General features: G+C 42.5%; 1 protein-coding gene across 1 annotated transcript in view; it reads left to right on the top strand.

Annotated features, from left to right (window-relative positions):
* The window catches only part of LOC135519679 (high affinity nerve growth factor receptor-like), a 28,136-nt gene that overhangs the window by 7,462 nt on the left and 2,078 nt on the right, over nucleotides 1–18,596 (top strand). The window contains exons 3-17 of the mRNA XM_064944914.1: nucleotides 70–144; nucleotides 713–784; nucleotides 5,754–5,822; nucleotides 6,177–6,331; nucleotides 6,591–6,733; nucleotides 7,037–7,175; nucleotides 11,647–11,979; nucleotides 12,176–12,196; nucleotides 12,452–12,510; nucleotides 12,639–12,741; nucleotides 13,671–13,823; nucleotides 13,983–14,113; nucleotides 14,229–14,401; nucleotides 17,440–17,695; nucleotides 17,937–18,095. Coding sequence (XP_064800986.1) covers nucleotides 70–144; nucleotides 713–784; nucleotides 5,754–5,822; nucleotides 6,177–6,331; nucleotides 6,591–6,733; nucleotides 7,037–7,175; nucleotides 11,647–11,979; nucleotides 12,176–12,196; nucleotides 12,452–12,510; nucleotides 12,639–12,741; nucleotides 13,671–13,823; nucleotides 13,983–14,113; nucleotides 14,229–14,401; nucleotides 17,440–17,695; nucleotides 17,937–18,095 — 2,041 coding nt within the window. The remainder of the gene's footprint in view (nucleotides 1–69; nucleotides 145–712; nucleotides 785–5,753; nucleotides 5,823–6,176; nucleotides 6,332–6,590; nucleotides 6,734–7,036; nucleotides 7,176–11,646; nucleotides 11,980–12,175; nucleotides 12,197–12,451; nucleotides 12,511–12,638; nucleotides 12,742–13,670; nucleotides 13,824–13,982; nucleotides 14,114–14,228; nucleotides 14,402–17,439; nucleotides 17,696–17,936; nucleotides 18,096–18,596) is intronic.

Here is an 18,596-nt window from a genome sequence, read left to right as displayed (position 1 = left end):
TGCTTAAATTTTTTTTCACTCAAATCAACTCTGAATGTCATTGTATTTCTTTTTTGTTTCTTTACCCAGTTACATTGAAAATCAAGCCGACCTGGAGAACATTACAGAAGTAGACCTTACCAACTATAGAGAGTTGAAGAATCTGTGAGTTACCCTGCATAATATGTAATATGTACAGAATTTCTCGAATGTTGTATGATAATATGTTTGTAGATGTCTGTTGGTATTACTGCATGAAATACATACATATGCGAAATGTGCTACAATACACCTAACAGTTGATTTGATTGACTTGGCTTTAAATGTTTGGTTGGTCCTGTCATTGATGGAGGGGTCTTCTCCACACTCCACCCTCCCTATTCACCCACTCCAATACACCCTCTACCTTGTTATAGCAATCTGCAGTACTAAACTTTACAACTCAACGTTTCATTTCCTTTATGGCTCTTTCAATCAAGGGGGTAAACCTCCTGTGTTGCACATTAGCCATTATTCTGAGCAGAGACCTGCAGTCCTGTGCAGTAATTTCATTTCAATCCTTCTTCTGATTACCGTATTCAAAGAAAGGAAATGGTCTGGAGCTAGCTAACACAGCTAATACAGACTGGCTAACTTACGCACTATGGATTTACTGTGGCTAACTAGTAGCATAATCAGTGATTCCCACTTCCTGTTCTGTCTTTTGTTTGTCTGCCGTGTTTCTACCCCCCAGCACGGTCACGTTCTGCAGGCTGGCGTACATCTCGGCTAATGCTTTCCAACACAACCTCAAGCTCCAATATGTGTAAGTGTCCTTGGCTTTACAGAGGGATTGTCTTTCCTTGTCATGTCTCGACCCATGCTTGGGTCAGGCTCTTTGTTGCTGTCAATTAAGGGGAAGTCTCCCGGGCCTTGAGATCTTGAGTTTATTATTCAAAAAAATATAAAAACTGCAGAACAATAGATTTAGGCCGGAATACAAATTCAAATTACTGAAATGTAATCATAATTAATTTGATACCATTTTATTCAACAGTAACACTGTGTAATTTATTTAGGCACAGAATGCATTGGTGTAGTATCAGAGGCTCAACAGTAGTGGGTCATGTGGGACAGATTTTGACCTCTGATCTAACAACGTGTTAAATTTGTTTTACAAGAAACATGCCATTTCAATTGAAAGTTAACAGGATTGGGTTGACACAATGTAGACCAACCTGTTTTTACAAGTGTAGTCACAATCAACGTACAACATATTGGACCACGTTTAGTATATTGAAATGAATTGGATTCCACTTGTTGGAAAGTTTGAATCAACTATATTAGAAAAACAAACACTGATGGATGAATCATAGATTACTTTTCTGATGTTTGTGTTTCTAACACTGTGATCCAAACTTTCTCACAAATGGAATCCTTCAACTACCTTCTAAAGACACATTGTACAGCACACTAGAAACTAGCAAACTAGCGTTAGTGTTGCACGTATGTAGTGTTGGTGGAGTAGTGAACTACATTGTACAACTAGTAATTTAACTACATTTTGCACTTGGTTGTAGATTAACTACAGTTGAAGTCGGAAGTTTACATACAACTTAGCCAACTACATTTCAACTCAGTTTTTCACAATTCCTAACATTTAATCCAAGTAAAAAGTCTCTGTCTTAGGTCAGTTAGGATCACCACTTTATTTTAAGAATGTGAAATGTCAGAATAATAGCAGAGAGAATGATTTATTTCAGCTTTATTTCTTTCATCACGTTCCCAGTGGGTCAGAAGTTTACATACACTCAATTAGTATTTGGTAGCATTGCCTTCAAATTGTTTTACTTGGGTCAAACGTTTCAGGTAGCCTTCCACAAGCTTCCCACAATAAGTCGGGTGAATTTTGGCCCATTCCTCCTGACAGAGCTGGTGTAACTGAGTCAGGTTTGTAGGCCTCCTTGCTCACACACACTTTTTCAGTTCTAGCCACAGATTTTCTATAGGGTTGAGGTCAGGGCTTTGTTATGGCCAATCCAATACCTTGACTCTGTTGTCCTTAAGTCATTTTGCCACAACTGTGGAAGTATGCTTGGTGTCATTGTCCATTTGGAAGACCCATTTGCAACCAAGCTTTAACTTCCTGACTGATGTAATGAGATGATGCTTCAATATATCCACATAATTTTCCTACCTCATGATGCCATTAATTTTGTGAAGTGCACCAGTCCCTCCTGCAGCAAAGCACCCCCACAACATGATGCTGCCACCCTGTGCTTCACGGTTGGGATGGTGTTCTTCGGCTTGCAAGCCTCCCCCTTTTTCCTCCAAACATAACGATAGTCATTATGGCCAAACAGCTCTATTTTTGTTTCATCAGACCAGAGGACATTTCTCCAAAAAGTACGGTCTTTGTCCCCATGTGCAGTTGCAAACTGTAGTCTGGCTTTTTTTAATGGCGGTTTTGGAGCAGTCTTCTTTGTTCTGGGATTGATTTTCACTTTTCACACCAAAGTACATTTGTCTCTAGGAGACAGAACGCGTCTCCTTCCTGAGCGGTATGACTGCTGCGTGGTCCCATGGTGTTTATACTTGCGTACTATTGTTTGTACAGAAGAACGTGGTACCTTCAGGCATTTGGAAATTGCTCCCAAGGATGAGTCAGACTTGTGGAGGACTACAATTTTTTTCTGAGGTCTTGGCTGATTTCTTTTAATTTTCCCATGATGTCAAGCAAAGAGGCACTGAGTTTGAAGGTAGGCCTTGAAATACATTCACAGGTACATCTCCAGTTGACTCAAATGATGTAAATCAGAAGCTTCTAATGCTATCACATAACTTTCTGGAATTTTCCAAGCTGTTTAAAGGCACAGTCAACTCACAGTCAGTGTATGTAAACTTCTGACCCACTGGAATTGTGATACAGTGAATTATAAGTGAAATAAAATATCTGTATGTAAACAATTGTTGGAAACATTACTAGTGTCATCCACAAAGTAGATGTCCAAACTGACTTGCCAAAACTATAGTTTGTTAACAAGAAATGTGTGGAGTGGTTGAAAAACAAGTTTTAATGACTCCAACCTAAGTTTTTTTTTATCATGTAGCGGTGTAGCTACTGGAAATACACACTCCTTTTTTAAAATAAAATAAAATATGGTTGAAGTAGGCAAGAATTGACTTACTTTTTCGTCATCAGACCTGCCTAATTGTCACACAAAACATCATTTTTGTTTTCAATAGGATAAAACAACTGACTCCAGATTGATCTGTTCTTGCAAATTGCAGTCTATGACATTTCAGGTTTAGATATGTTAATTTTCACATAAAGTAGTTTGGATGAAGTGAACTGCTTTTTCAAAGTAACTTTAGTTAAACAAACTATATTTTTCTTGACGGTAGCTTTAGTGTAGCTTAACTTCTTACAGTGTGAGGTAATTGGTAGCTTCCCCAATACTGCCCGTATCCATGCCAATCATCCCTCCGTCAGTAGCTGACCCTTGTCTCCACCATCTTGTCATCATTATCTTACTAAACATGTGTGACATGTCCGATGTTGTTTATCTGAAAGACAGGCGGTTTGGGAGGAGGAGGAGGGGGTGTAGAGGGAAGGGTACTGAATGGGGTTCAGGGATGGTGGGGGGGGGGGGTCTGATGAAATCGGAGAAGACTTCCACCAGTCACCATTTACTCGCTCACTTTGGTGGATTATCGACAACTGCTGCATAATAAATACACTCCACTAAGGGTCCATTATCGCTTAATCAATATTTCGAGGACGGGGGTTGTGGGGTGTAACAGATGTGTCTCTTAGATTGGGAGCGCCACCCAAAATGGGAGAGAAGGAGGGGCTCTTGATACTATACTTGGGGGGCAATTTCTCAAGACATACCAGGATATTTTCTCCTCCACCCCCTTCCTTGTTCCTTAAGATATTTAGGTGTGGTATATGGTCAATATACCACGGCTAAGGGTTGTTCTTATGCACGACGCAACGCAACGCGGAGTGGTATATTGGCCATAACCCACAAACCCCTGAGGTGCCTTATTGCTATTATAAACTGCTTACCAACGTAACTAGAGCAGTAAAAATAAATGTTTTTTCATACCCATGGTATACGGTCTGATATACCACGGCTGCCAGCCAATCAGCATTCACAGCTCGAACCACCCAGTTCATAAATGAAGATACTGTGCGTGAGCACAGCTAGGAGCAGCTGCCATTCCCGGCCATCCTCCCTTCCCTTGTGGCCCGCGAGGAATCGAGCTGGTAATAGATAAGCCCCAATGGCTAACCCATCTGACATGAACTTTTGGGAGCAAGGAAAACAAATAATTGAACCCCTGCTGGCCCCCATTGGCCCTGCCAGTGTGAATATGTATCGGTTGCAGGAGGTGCCTCCCCAGTGTGGTCTGCTGTCATCTTCTGAGAGGTTTTATTTACACCCTCTGCCAGCACAGAAGCATTTCAGAGCAGTCATGGTGATCTGCAGCACGTTTAAAAAGATACACTAGGGATACATAGGGAACAACATATCTATGCCTCAGAAATACATTTTCTTTACAATAAAGTGCAGCACATCTGAATGTAGAGTAGGTCTATGAAAGCTACATCTGCCAATCGCCCACAATATTATTTATTTTTTGTTGTTGAATTTTTACCCCTTTTTCGTGGGTATCCAATTGTTTAGCTGCTACTATCTTGTCTCATCGCTACAACTCCCGTACGGGCTCGGGAGAGACGAAGGTTGAAAGTCATGCGTCCTCCGATACACAACCCAACCAAGCCGCACTGCTTCTTAACACAGCGCCATCCAAACTGGAAGCCAGCCGCACCAATGTGTCGAGGAAACACCGTGCAACCTTGGTTAGCGCGCACTGAGCCCAACCCGCCACAGGAGTCACTGGTGCGCAATGAGACAAGGATTTCTCTACCAGCCAAACCCGGGTGACGCTAGGCCAATTGTGCATCGCCCCACGGACCTCCCAGTCGTGGCCGGTTACGACAGAGCCTGGGCGCGAACCCAGAGAAGTGTTTGGGCTAATCACCTAATGTACAGAACGGAGAGACAACAGCGAGAGGTGCGCCAAAGATGTTTGTGAATGTAGCACTTGATGTAAAAGACTTGCCTGGGTAATTAAGCAGAGTACATCTGGAGGCACCAATGTGTCCACGCAGAGAGTAATTCTAAGCAGGTCCGCATTGTTCTGCACTGAGTGATCATATCTTGGGATTAGTTCAGTATGATTTATTTCAACAACATTAAAACATACATTTTTACAAAACCATCTCTCCAGATGAAAGTTTATTTACTTCATCCCAAAAATGATTATAGATAACGCAAAAAAAAGTATATTATAGACATGGATTTTTTTGTCCTCGTTATGGCAGCATCTGAGAAAACAACATGTGTCAGACACACGGTGGAACAGAAAAACTCATTTGAATAGATATAGCAAATACATGTGTGAACATAACAAACAGAAAGGCTGTAATGACTGCTGATTGTTTGTGTGTGAATGTGAGGACTCTTAATACGCTGGACACCTAAAGAAGAGCATATGGAAACAGTGCAAAAACAAAACGATCCCTTTTATACCGGTAATTGTTTTAAATATTGAGTTGTTTGCCGTGCACAGACCATTCTTATGCAAAACTCAATGGGTGAAAGGAGGGGGGGGGATCATAGGCTCAACAACAAATTGTATAATGCTGTATTTAAATGTTTTGCCATTTATATGCTGAATGTCCTGTTGAATGGATGTTGATGTAGCCTTATTGTATCACACAGAAACCTGGCATCTAACTCCCTGGAGCATATCAGTTGGAAGGTGTTCCATTTTCTTCCCCTGCTCAACCTGTGAGTAAAACACCCATCAGAACACCACTTCTGTACTCTCTTCAACTCGTCAACCTGTGACTGAAATATCAACTCAAAGATGGTCACTTTGTATGAGCAACATAGACCCCTTTCACTCTGTTTTTGAACTGATTGCAGAGAATTTTCAACACATATTTCACTGATGAATTATTTTCCATGTTGAGTTTTTACTCTCTATTCACTCCCCTCTTTCTTAAATTCTAGAATGTTCTATTTGCGTCTTTGATAATAACTACCTTGAATACTTTGTATAGTCCTTTAGAAAGAAGGAGATTTCACGATTGGGAGAACTTTCAGATTTAACAGACCAATTTTCTCTGTGTTCCCTTTCAGGGTTTTGAGGGACAACCCCCTTGAGTGCTCCTGTGATATCCATTGGCTGCAGCAATGGCAGCTTAACGACCACAGTGACCTTGACAACCAACCGCTACACTGCCTCTCCAATGACCATGCCCGACGGTTGGACTCCTTAGTGATGGAGAATTGCAGTGAGTTGAATTGCTAGATTTTTACTCAGTTCAGAGATTAAAAAAATGTTTTTACTTTATTATTACTAAGTAATATATGCATGAATAGCATATACACGTATAGTTCAATCACTGTAGAAATAGTCTGACAAGGCTTTATTAGACTTTATTGCATTAGTGGCATTGCTGATTGGATTACTATTGAACACCATTATCAATATTAAGTACCCCAGTCCAGACCATAGATTTTCCAACCCATTCTTGGTCCATTGTTTTGCAGCTGTACCGGATGTCGCCATTGTCCATGCCAACACCAAGGTCCAGGAGGGGGGCAACCTGACATTTGTGTGTCAGGTGACAGGAGTGCCCGTGCCTGTAGTGAGGTGGCGCACGAACAAACTGCTATCTCGTTATACTGTACAGGTACTGAGTGATGATGTCACCTGGACATACTGATTGGGGAAAACCAGCTAGAATCAGATATCGCACAATGCACTTTTTGTTCCCCTTAATATGTCTAACATCTGTTAAAAGACAAACTCGAGTAACATGATCAGAGTCACATTTGAAGGAAATATTCAGAACTACAAATAAAATAGTATTATGGTGTATTTATGTTTCCTTATTGTGTACATTGTCATAACCCTTCAGACTCTCCTTGCATCTCAGATGTCTCCATGATTGTTGTGAACCCCTGTTGTCCTCTGCGTCTTGTTCCACCTGCAGGAGAGGTTCTGGGGCTCCACTTTGGAGCTGGAGCTGCAGCTGTGGAACATGTCCTCAGAAGACAACCTGCACAACTTGACCTGTGAGGCAGAGAACCGGGCCGGGCCTGGGGAAGAGAAAGTGACGTTGGACATTGAATGTAAGTGCCAATGAACTATTAAAGCTGTAATGGTGTTGAAAGCTGAAAGACTCAGTGAGAGCTGTCATACTGCAATGAAAGCAGGAGAGGTAGAGAAAAATGGTGTCAATTTTCCTCTCGCAGCAATGTGTATAGCCAGAGATTTTTCCCCCAGAATGAAATACTTAGTATTAATAATTGTGGCAAAAAGTAAGCCCACCTTGTCACTTTGCTTTAACATTCCACAGGTCTTTCATTTTGATTATTATAATCAGCTGTCACTCAATAATACATTAGTACAGCGGCAATTTTAGCATGTAAATCTTGGTAGAGCAATTTTTTTAATAAAAAAAAAAATTAAGCATACCAGCAAAGCCACTACACAACAGTAAACAATACATTACTTTCACTATAACGGTGACAAACGGTACCAACAAAATGTCTTCTGTCCAAACAGCAGAATTTTCTTTCCAGCGCAATGGAGTGAATCCTTACCGCACTACACCTGGCTATCAGCAGAGCCTTGTCTGGCAGCAAGATAATTCATTCAGCCTCATTTACTGACTTTTTAAAACCATAGCTGTTATGGCTGACTTGCTTAAAACTAATGTGGTTTCTACTGACAACTGAGATGTACAAACTACGGCATAAGGGAACGACAAGCGGATAAGAGGCAATCCATAAATTCGATTAAATTTGACTTTTGAAATGTACAGCGACAGAATTCAGAACATGGGTAGTTCTTAGAGTATTCTCTCTGTACAACAACTCAGAACAGTAGGATACATAAATGGGGCACATATATATACAGTGCATTCTAAAAGTATTCAGACATCTTTACTTTTTCCACATTTTGTTACGTTACAGCCTTAGTCTAAAATTGACTTTACTCATCAATCTACACACAATATTTTACAGAGGGGCGGAAGCTCTGGACAGAGGGGCAGGGGCTCTGGGCTGAGGGGCTCTGGCGCCTCTGGGCTGAGGGGCTCTGGCGCCTCTGGGCTGACTGGCGGCACTGGCGGCCCCTGGCTGACTGGCGGCACTGGCGGCCCCTGGCTGACTTCTGACCCACTGGGAATGTGATGAAAGAAATAAAAGATTAAATAAATCATTATCTCTAATATTATTCTGACATTTCACACAGGGAATTTTTAATTGGATTAAATGTCAGGAATTGTGAAAAACGGAGTTTAAATGTATTTGACTAAGATGTATGTAAACTTCTGACTTCAACTGTACATATATATACAGTACCAGTCAAAAGTTTGGAACACACCTACTCATTCCAGAGTTTTTCTTTATTTTTACTATTTTCTACATTTAGAATAATAGTGAAGACATCTTAAGTATGAAAAAACACATGGAATCATGTAGTAACCAAGAAATTGTTAAACAAATCCAAATATATTTTATATTTGAGATTCTTCAAATTAGCCACCCTTTGCCTTGATGACAGCTTTGCACACCCTTATCATTTTCTCAACCAGCTTCATGAGGTAATCACCTGGAATTCCTTTCAATGAACAGGTGTGCCTTGTTTAAGGTTCATTTGTGAAATTTCTTTCCTTCTTAATACGTTTAAGCAAATCAGTTGTGTTGTGGCAAGGTAGGGGTGGTATATAGAAGATACCCCTATTTGCTAAAAGACCAAGTCCGTATTATGGCAAGAACAGCTCAAATAAGCAAAGAGAAACAACAGTCCATCATTACTTTAAGACATGTAGGTCAGTCAATACGGAACATTTCAAAAACGTTTAAAGTTTCTTCAAGGGCAGTCGCAAAACCCATCAAGCGCAATGATGAAACTGGCTCTCATGAGGACCACCAAAGGAAAGGAAGACCCAGAGTTACCTCTGCTGCAGATGATAATTTCATTAGTTACCAACCTCAGAAATTGCAGCCCAAATAAATGCTTCACAGAGCTCAAGTAACAGACACATCTCAACATCAACTGTTCAGAGGAGACTGTGTGAATCAGGCCTTCATGGTCGAATTGCTGCAAAGCAACCACTACTAAATGACACCAATAAGAAGAAGAGACTTGCATTGGCCAAGAACCACGAGCAATGGACAATAGACTGGTGGAAATCTGTCCAAATTTGAGATTTCTGGTTCCAACCTCCGTGTCTTTGTGAGATGCAGAGTAGGTGAACAGATGATCTCCTCGTGTGTGGTTCCTACCATTAAGCATTGATGAGGAGGTGTAATGGTGTAGGGATGCTTTGCTGGTGACACTGTCTTTGATTTACTTAGAATTTAAGGAATACTTAACCAGCATGGCTACCACACCATTCTGCATTGATACACCTTCCCATCTGGTTTGGGCTTAGTGAGACTTTGACTTGTTTTTCAACAGGACAATGATCCAACACACCTCCAGGCTGTGTATGAACAATTTGACCAAGAAGAGGGATGGAGTTCTGCATCAGATGACCTGGCCTCCACAATCACCCGACATCAACCCAATTGAGATGGTTTGGGATGAGTTGGACAGCAGAGTGAAGGAAAAGCAGCCAACAAGTGCTCAGCATATATGGGAATTCCTTCAAGACTGTTGGGAAAGCATTCCGGGTGAAGCTGGTTGAGAGAATTCCAAGAGTGTGCAAAGCTGTCATCCAAGCAAAGGATGGCTACTTTGAATAATCTCAAATCTAAACTATATTTTGCATATTTGTTTATCACGTTTTTGGTTATTACATGATTCCATGTGTTATTTCATAGTTTTGACTATTATTCTACAATGTAGAAAATAGTAAAAATAAAGAAAAACCCTTGAAGGAGTAGGTGTGTCCAAACTTTTGACTAGTACTGTATATGTATATATTTCTTTGTTAAACAGGTGGGGCTCAAAACTGGTGACTCTGCCCCACCTTCCCTGAATGATGGATAGCCACTGCATTAGTTATACATCACTGTAACGTTACATTAGTGATGCATTATTTTTATTGTCCCATTTTTCTCATGTATCAACCATACATGGACAAAGACCTCAAACAGATGACAGAACAAAACAGACATCTGATTATAGAAGATACATTATACTGTCAGAGACTGTGGTTTTGCCTTAGCCCAGCTTTTCTACTGAAAAATATCTGAATTGCAGCAAACTGTGGTCCCACAGAAGAGAGTGCGTCAATGCATTAGCAATACATTACAGAAAATATTGGCCAAACAATATAATTTCACCAACTCAGTGACACTCATTGGAAAATAAAGCCCAAAAAGACTTGCAGCCAAGTGCATGAGCATCGAGGGACAGTTAATGAATGTAGGGAGGAAAATAGGTTGATAAGCGTGGTAATATTCGATAAGAGCCCTGGCTAATGGACTTCTCCCTCCTACTCCGGAACACAGAATTGGTCCGGAGTGATTGGCAGCCTGTAAGTGCGTTAGCGCGGCTAATCTATCAACATCAGTCCCCCTGGTGGATGGACACTCATTAACCGCTACCCTTTAATTACCCTTAATTAGCTCCCCGATCAGTAGGGTGTTTACAGCCAGGGCTCTGCTCTGCTGAGTGGCTGGTCTGACCACTTCCTGGGATTCAAGCGATTGGTGCTGCAGAGGCAGCATCCTTTCAGTAATATATATCAAATTAACTTGCTTGGGAAAAGGTTTTTCAAAATGAAAATATAGACTACACCCTAGAAATCGATAGCAAGAATCAATCAAACAAATATAATCTACGAAGAAAACGTTGAACGGTTAACTATAATTTAGTCTTTCATTTCAGACAGAGTTCAACAAAACTCATATTGTGCTCTTTTCTAACCCACAATAAAGAAATGGACATTAAATCATACCTGATGGGTTGTGGTAATTGTGCTGAGTGTGCAAATTTTTGCCCATCCATGACTGTCTTTAGCATCCCTTTTCAGAGATAATCTAGAGGAAAGAGACAAATGCCTTGGTATCCCCTTAGCACAGCATTTTCTGCAGTAGGGTCATAGGTTAAAAGCAGTGGAATGGTCGGTGGAAATTGTCAGAGAGAGGGGTCTCTCTGCATTAGCATAGTCTTCGATCTAAAGAAGCCATTTCCTGTAGCTTCTTGTCGGCTCCGTGCTTCCAGGTAGCTCTTGTGGTTAGGGGCCCTAACAAAACCTGGATTCATTATTCATACCAGGTCAACAGGTTGACAGTGTAGATGGAGAACATCGATTCATGGAAATGCATAGGAGGAACCTATAGGTCACTTGGATGAGGCTGTACCTTCTATTGACCAACCAATAACTTTGTCTGAAACAGGTTGGATGTGGTAAACTGAAAATTCAGCACAAATAAATAATTTATGTGTAGATAACTAGGGTTATAGCTTTGTGTATAATTATTTCAGCTAAACGTGATCTCATTCTAATATCATGTTCAATAATTTACACACATTTATTGTAAACATTTTTGAGGTTCTGAATTAAGAAATAGCCTTTGTTTCACCTTGTCTCCTTACCCATTCACACAACCTAACGGACCACATCTCATGTCTTCCATCCAGTTCCAGCCAAAATCATATTCCTACACAACGCCGAGCAACAGCACCACTGGTGTTTCCCCTTTAAGGTGGACGGGAACCCTGAGCCAACCATCCGCTGGCTTTTCAACGGCTCCGACCTGACCGAGGGTCGTTACACCTACACGCAGTTCATTCCCGACTCGGACGACGGCTCTGTGAAGCACGGTTGTCTATTTCTCAACAAGCCCACCCACCTGAACAACGGCCTCTACACCATCATTGTGGGGAACAGACTGGGCGTGGACCAAGCCACGGCCACAGGAAAGTTCATGGACAACCCCTTTGACCCCTTTGATCCTGAGGGCATCATCCCAGGTGATTGTCTGAAATGAAAGGTCATAGAATTAGGAATTATAATAATAATAGTAATTTAATAGGATCTCTATGATACTGACCCTCACTATTCACCAACTTGTGTTATATTAGATACAGTCTCATGTGCTTGATTGTACAGTATGTACTGTGTATTTAGTTTAAATTTGTCATCCTCTCCTCTTTTTCTTCATGCCAGTCCTTGAAGAAAGTGATCCACGTAAGCCTCTTGAATGTTATTTTGACAGCGATTATTACCTGGTAGAAACAGAACTTCCTAAACTGTACTTAACCAGAACAAAAAATAGTTATCACGAGTAGTAGAGTGTAAATTACCCAGGATTTTGCTTTCATATACTCCACTTTTCTTTTAATACACTGTGTGTCAGTGTCTTGTATACTTTATATGTGTGGTTATCATGGCGATTTATGAGCAACGCTCCATCATTAATGATTCCCTTTCTGCTCCCTCCAGTTCCCACCAACAAATCTAATGAGGATGTCACTGAGAACCTGGAGAACAGAGTGTTTGGGGTGAGACGCCGTTCAATGGGTCTGAAACATAGTAATAATATAACATACACTATGGAAAGCTAATGTTTTAGCAAATATTATGTTATGCTATGCCAAGCTATGTTGATGCTAATTCTGTTTATGTGCAGGTGTCGGTGGCAGTGGGTCTGGCTGTGTTTGCTTGCACCTTCCTCCTCATTATGGTACTGGTCATCAACAAGTGTGGCCAGCAGTCCAAGTTTGGTATTCACCGTAAGTGACACACTCTATAATGTGCTGTGTTTCAAATACCACAGTAGTGTCTGTTATTTTGCACAAAGTATAATCTCCTATGCTCACAGGGGTAATAGTAAGCAACACGTTACCTTGGTTTTCATAGAAGACAGCTATGAAACAACCTGAGATGGGTTTGCTGTTCTCAAAACCCCTCAATTGTTAGAAATTGTTAGAAAGTGAAGGGTTGAGACTAATTGCTCCCTGTCTGAAATTCAATAAGAGACAACCCCAGGAGAGCCCCATCTGAAAGCCCCAACCCCATCTGAAAACCCCAACCCCATCTGAAAACGCATATCCATTCCAAACTGAAACAAGCAAAAGCCAGCGACAATGCCAACTCATTTTTTTCATTATCACTTTGGAATGGCCAATAGTTCCGCAGCAAGCATTGTATTCCTTTCTGAAAGTGATTCACATGAGGCCAGGCAATATAGGGTTTCCTCCAGGCTGTAACTTTGCACACTGTCAGCCCAACAGCTCGGTTAGAGTGCCTTAATTACAGCCGTGAACAGTGTCAGGAGCCCCTAGCTGCAGCGTTGGCCATTAAAGAAGACTGATGGAGGCCAGCTAGGCATGATAGGTCCTCTCGGACCCCCCCAGAAAGTGCCTAAGTGGACCTGATTGCCTAAGTGGGCCCCCCTACTGGCCAACTCGTTTCCCCTCGCTTGCTGCCATCCACCATTTTCTATCAGGGGCTCTGGGGGTTCTGTGGTTTTCTCGTTGAGTGGGTTTTGTTAATACTGTCTGCAGAAAATACAGTAGTTGCTTATTGTTCTGAGGTCCACTTTCCAACATTTTCTTTGTTGCTGAACAATGCATCCATAAACTGCTAAAAAATAAATGGATGTATCACATTCATGTCTCTCTCTCTCTCTCTCTCTCTCTCTCTCTCTCTCTCTCTCTAGGTTCATCTGTCTTGGGAACAGAGGATGATCTTGCTGTTTCACTGCGTTTCATGAACTTAGGGGCGAGCCCTCCTTCCACTGATGACTCTGGGATGTCCAGCTTTGTGGAGAACCCCCAGTACTTCTGTGGCATTTTCAAAGACAAAGACATGTGTGAGTGTAATCGGAATACAACTAGGGAGTGGACGTGTGCTAACTTCATTATGATTGCATTTAATATGCTGTGTCTACCATGTTTTCCCATAGATAAAGTTGATAATCCTACACTGTTTTACAAGGCCCAATGTTGAAAGCCTTTCTCTGTGTGTACAGGTGTGCAGCACATCAAAAGACAGGACATAGTTCTGAAGTGGGAACTGGGTGAGGGGGCGTTTGGCAAAGTCTACCTGGCAGAGTGTGCCAACCTCAGTCCGGACAGTGACAAAATGCTGGTGGCCATCAAGGTATGCATGAGACGGCCATCCATGGCCACACTTTCAGAGGTGCATTACATTAAGTTTAGACCTCCTAAACATGACGATGCCATATCCTCCCATGGCTGTGTTTCTCTGTGGTCAGACTCTGAAGGATGCCAACGAGTCGACCCGGCAGGACTTCCAGAGAGAGGCTGAGCTGCTCACAGTCCTCCAGCACCAGAACATTGTTCGCTTCTATGGAGTGTGTACAGATGGCGATCCATTGGCGATGGTGTTTGAATACATGAGACATGGAGACCTCAACCGCTTCCTCAGGTATGGAAAAGAAACACAATCACATACTTAAACCCCACAGGGATAACCTCCATGCCTACCTTCCCCTGTTAACCTTTATTCCTTAGCTTCAGCATGGTAACTATTTAGAAGCTGAGGGTTTTGTTCTGACATCACTGCATAGTTGTGTCCACTGCTCTTCAGCAAAGCCACTTAATTTATCTTGATGAGCCACGCAAATACAACTGTTTCTATGCCAAGCCACACTTGTAGACACCATCGTCCTCACCGCTCTGCAGTGTTGTGTTCCCAAGACAACAACCCACTTGGGGTGGACCACATGGACCAATAGTGTGTTGCAGTGGTTAAGGACACTTCGTTGTGGGAGTGCCAAATCATTTCTGTGATCTGGGACGACTGAATGTGTGATCTTAGATGCATTTTGGATACCATATAATTGACGATGTCCACGTCGACTGCAGAACCTATCGTAGCCCGTCGACACTCTGTAGTTCTAAAGGCAAGTCTGCGCCAACATGGGTGCGGGAGAGATGTTCACTGAGCACTCAGATAGAGCATCATGTTGATACTGTAGATGACCGCTCATGCTGCACCTGGGACGTACTCTGAGACACCATTGAAACAGACATAGACAGTGTATGTCTGCCACTGCCAGGTGTCCAGTGGATCCAGACTGGGAATGGAGACTCGATGCGCACACAGACACAGCCCACACTATCCATATTCATGGATTGATGGAAATCGCATTTCCAAGCAGACAGAATGGATGTGTGTCTCTTGGCCTATGAGGCAGCTGCTCGTCTACCCTACCACCTGCCTGTTAAACTAATAGTGAAAGAATAGATAACTTCCTGCATGTGACACATTTCTATTAGGATTGATGGACACATCGAGGAGCTTATTGGGAGTGAGCTACAAGTCAGAGTGGGTGGGGTGGATGTGATATTGAGAGAAACTGTGGAACGTTTGAAGAATACAGCTAGAATAAGGCTAACCAAATTATTCCAAATGAATGCAAGGCGTATAACAAGCCTTATGTTTCTTATTAACCATCTTGTTAAGTTGTTTTGTTATGGCTTGGTCTCTAGCTGACGGCCTCTATTACACTTAAAGGATCTCATATACAGTGGGGAGAACAAGTATTTGATACACTGACGATTTTGCAGGTTTTCCTACTTACAAAGCCTGTAGAGGTCTGTCATTTTTATCATAGGTACACTTCAACTGTGAGAGACGGAATCTAAAACAAAAATCCAGAAAATCACATTGTATGATTTTTAAGTAATTAATTAGCATTTTATTGCATGACATAAGTATGTGATAAATCAGAAAAGCAGAACTTTGGTACATAAACCTTTGTTTGCAATGACAGAGATCATACGTTTCCTGTAGTTCTTGCTCACACTGCAGCAGGGATTTTGGCCCACTCCTCCATACAGACCTTCTCCAGATCCTTCAGGTTTCGAGGCTGTCGCTTGGCAATACGGACTTTCAGCTCCCTCCAAAGATGTTCTATTGCGTTCAGGTCTGGAGACTGGCTAGGCCACTCCAGGACCTTGAGATGCTTCTTGCGGAGCCACTCCTTAGTTGCCCTGGCTGTGTGTTTCAGGTCGCTGTCATGTTGGAAGACCCAGCCATGACCCATCTTCAATGCTCTTACTGAGGGAAGGAGGTTGTAGGCCAAGATCTCGTGATACATGGCACCATCCATCCTTCCCTCAATACGGTGCAGTCGTCCTGTCCCCTTTGCAAAAAACCATCCCCAAAGAATGATGTTTCCACCTCCATGCTTCATGGTTGGGATGGTGTTCTTGGGGTTGTACTCATCCTTCTTCTTCCTCCAAACACGGCCAAAAAGCTCTATTTTTGTCTCATCAGACCACATGACCTTCTCTCATTGCTCCTCTGGATCATCCAGATGGTCATTGGCAAACCTCAGATGGGCCTGGACATGTGCTGGCTTGAGCAGGGGGACCTTGATTGCGCTGCAGGATTTTAATCCATGACGGCGTAGTGTGTTACTAATGGTTTTCTTTGAGACTGTGGTCCCAGCTCTCTTCAGGTCATTGAACAGGTCCTGCTGTGTAGTTCTGGGCTGATCCCTCACCTTCCTCATTGATGCCCCATGAGGTGAGATCTTGCATGGAGACCCAGACCGAGGGTGATTGACCGTCATCTTGAACTTCTTTCATTTTCTAATAATTGCACCAACAGTTGTTTCCTTCTCACCAAGCTGCTTGCCTATTGTCCTGTAGCCCATCCTAGCCTTGTGTACGTTTACAATTTTATCCCTGATGTCCTTACACAGCTCGCTGGTCTTGGCCATTGTGGAGAGGTTGGAGTCTGTTTGATTGAGTGTGTGGACAGGTGTCTTTTATACAGGTAACGAGTTCAAACAGGTGCAGTTAATACAGGTAATGGGTGGAGAACAGGAGGGCTTCTTAAATAAAAAACTAACAGATCTGTGAGAGCCAGAATTCTTACTGGTTGCTAGGTGATCAAATACTTATGTCATGCAATAAAATACAAATTAATTACTTAAAAATCATACAATGTGATTTTCTGGATTTTTGTTTTAGATTCCGTCTCTCACAGTTGAAGTGTACCTATGATAAAAATGACAGACCTCTACATGCTTTGTAAGTAGGAAAACCTGCAAAATCGTCAGTGTATCAAATACTTGTTCTCCCCACTGTATGTCCAACATGTTCCATCTGCAGATTGCATGCAGTAATCATCCATCTGGTTACTATATGTTGATATTGCATCGCTAGGTTGGTGCAAAAGTTCATGCGTCGAAGGACCAATCCAAAGCTTAAATTTATCGAACTGGGCCCATATCACAAAGTGTCTCAGAGTAGGAGCGCTGATCCAGGATCAGGTCTCCAGGTCCATATATTCATTATGATCAAAAAGGCTTTATGATCCTATATTAACACTATTCTGAGACTCGGTGAATAAGGGTCCTTATTGACGTCAGCCAAAGTATGTCTCATGCCGTTCACCTAAAAGCCTGTAAAACTCTAAAGGTCGTGACCTCTCCTCCTCCTGTCCACCAGGGCGCACGGTCCAGACGCCCATATCCTGGAGGAGGTGAAGATGCCCCCGCTGGGCCAGCTCACTCTTCCCCAGATGCTGAACATCGCCGCCCAGATTGCCTCAGGCATGGTCTACCTGGCCTCCCTTCACTTTGTGCACCGGGACCTGGCCACACGAAACTGCCTGGTGGGAGATATGGGAGAGGGTCTGATGGTCAAGATAGGAGACTTTGGCATGTCCCGGGACATCTACAGCACAGACTACTACAGGGTAAAGGTGGAAGTAGTGAAATACTTTTTTAGGGTGGGGATTTGTCATCTAACATTTCATTGTCATGTAACATTTCACAAAATAGTATATCCAACTCTATGTACAAAAAAATACATATTGATATTATCAATGTATAGGCTTATCACATATGAAGTAGCATGGTACATCTGAGAATCATAATCATTGTCATATTAATTAGAATTCTATAAATGTACAATTGAATGACCATTGACCTTACTCCTGTCAGGTGGGTGGGCGTACGATGCTTCCTATTCGCTGGATGCCCCCAGAAAGCATCATGTACAGGAAGTTCACCACGGAGAGTGATATCTGGAGCTTTGGAGTGGTCCTCTGGGAGATCTTCACCTATGGGAAACAGCCCTGGTACCAGCTCTCCAACAGCGAGGTAAGGAACTGGGCACTGGGTAGGAAGCAACTTGGGGTTGGCAGATTGCCTAGTGGTTAGAGCATTGGGCCAGGTAGCCTGGCGGTTAGAGTGTTGGGCCAGTAACCAAAAGGTTGCTGGATTAAATCCCTGAGCTGACAAGGTAAAAATATGTTGTTCTGCCACAGGGCAAGGCAGTTAACCCACAATTCCCTGGGTGCTGTGGATGTCGAGTATGGCAGCCCCCCGCACCTCTCTGATTCAGAGGGGTTGGGTTAAATGCGGAAGATGCATTCATTTGTACAACTGACTAGGTATCCCCCTTTTCCTGAAAGAGTGCTCGTTTGAATCCCTGAGCTGGCAAGGTGAAGAATCTGTTGATATGCCGCTGAGCAACGCTCATTTCTCCAGGTGTTGTTCATAGTGGCAGATCCAGGCTGTGACCCTATTCTCTGATGGTGTCTCAGGGAGAGCGGGATATGCAAAAACACATTTCCAATTCACACGTGAAATAGGACAAAT

The sequence above is a fragment of the Oncorhynchus masou genome, chromosome 29, assembly GCF_036934945.1.
Source record: "Oncorhynchus masou masou isolate Uvic2021 chromosome 29, UVic_Omas_1.1, whole genome shotgun sequence".
In the NCBI taxonomy this organism is placed as follows: Eukaryota; Metazoa; Chordata; class Actinopteri; order Salmoniformes; family Salmonidae; genus Oncorhynchus; species Oncorhynchus masou.
The sequence above is the reverse complement of the archived record's forward strand: the minus strand, read 5'-3'. Positions and strand labels throughout refer to the sequence as shown.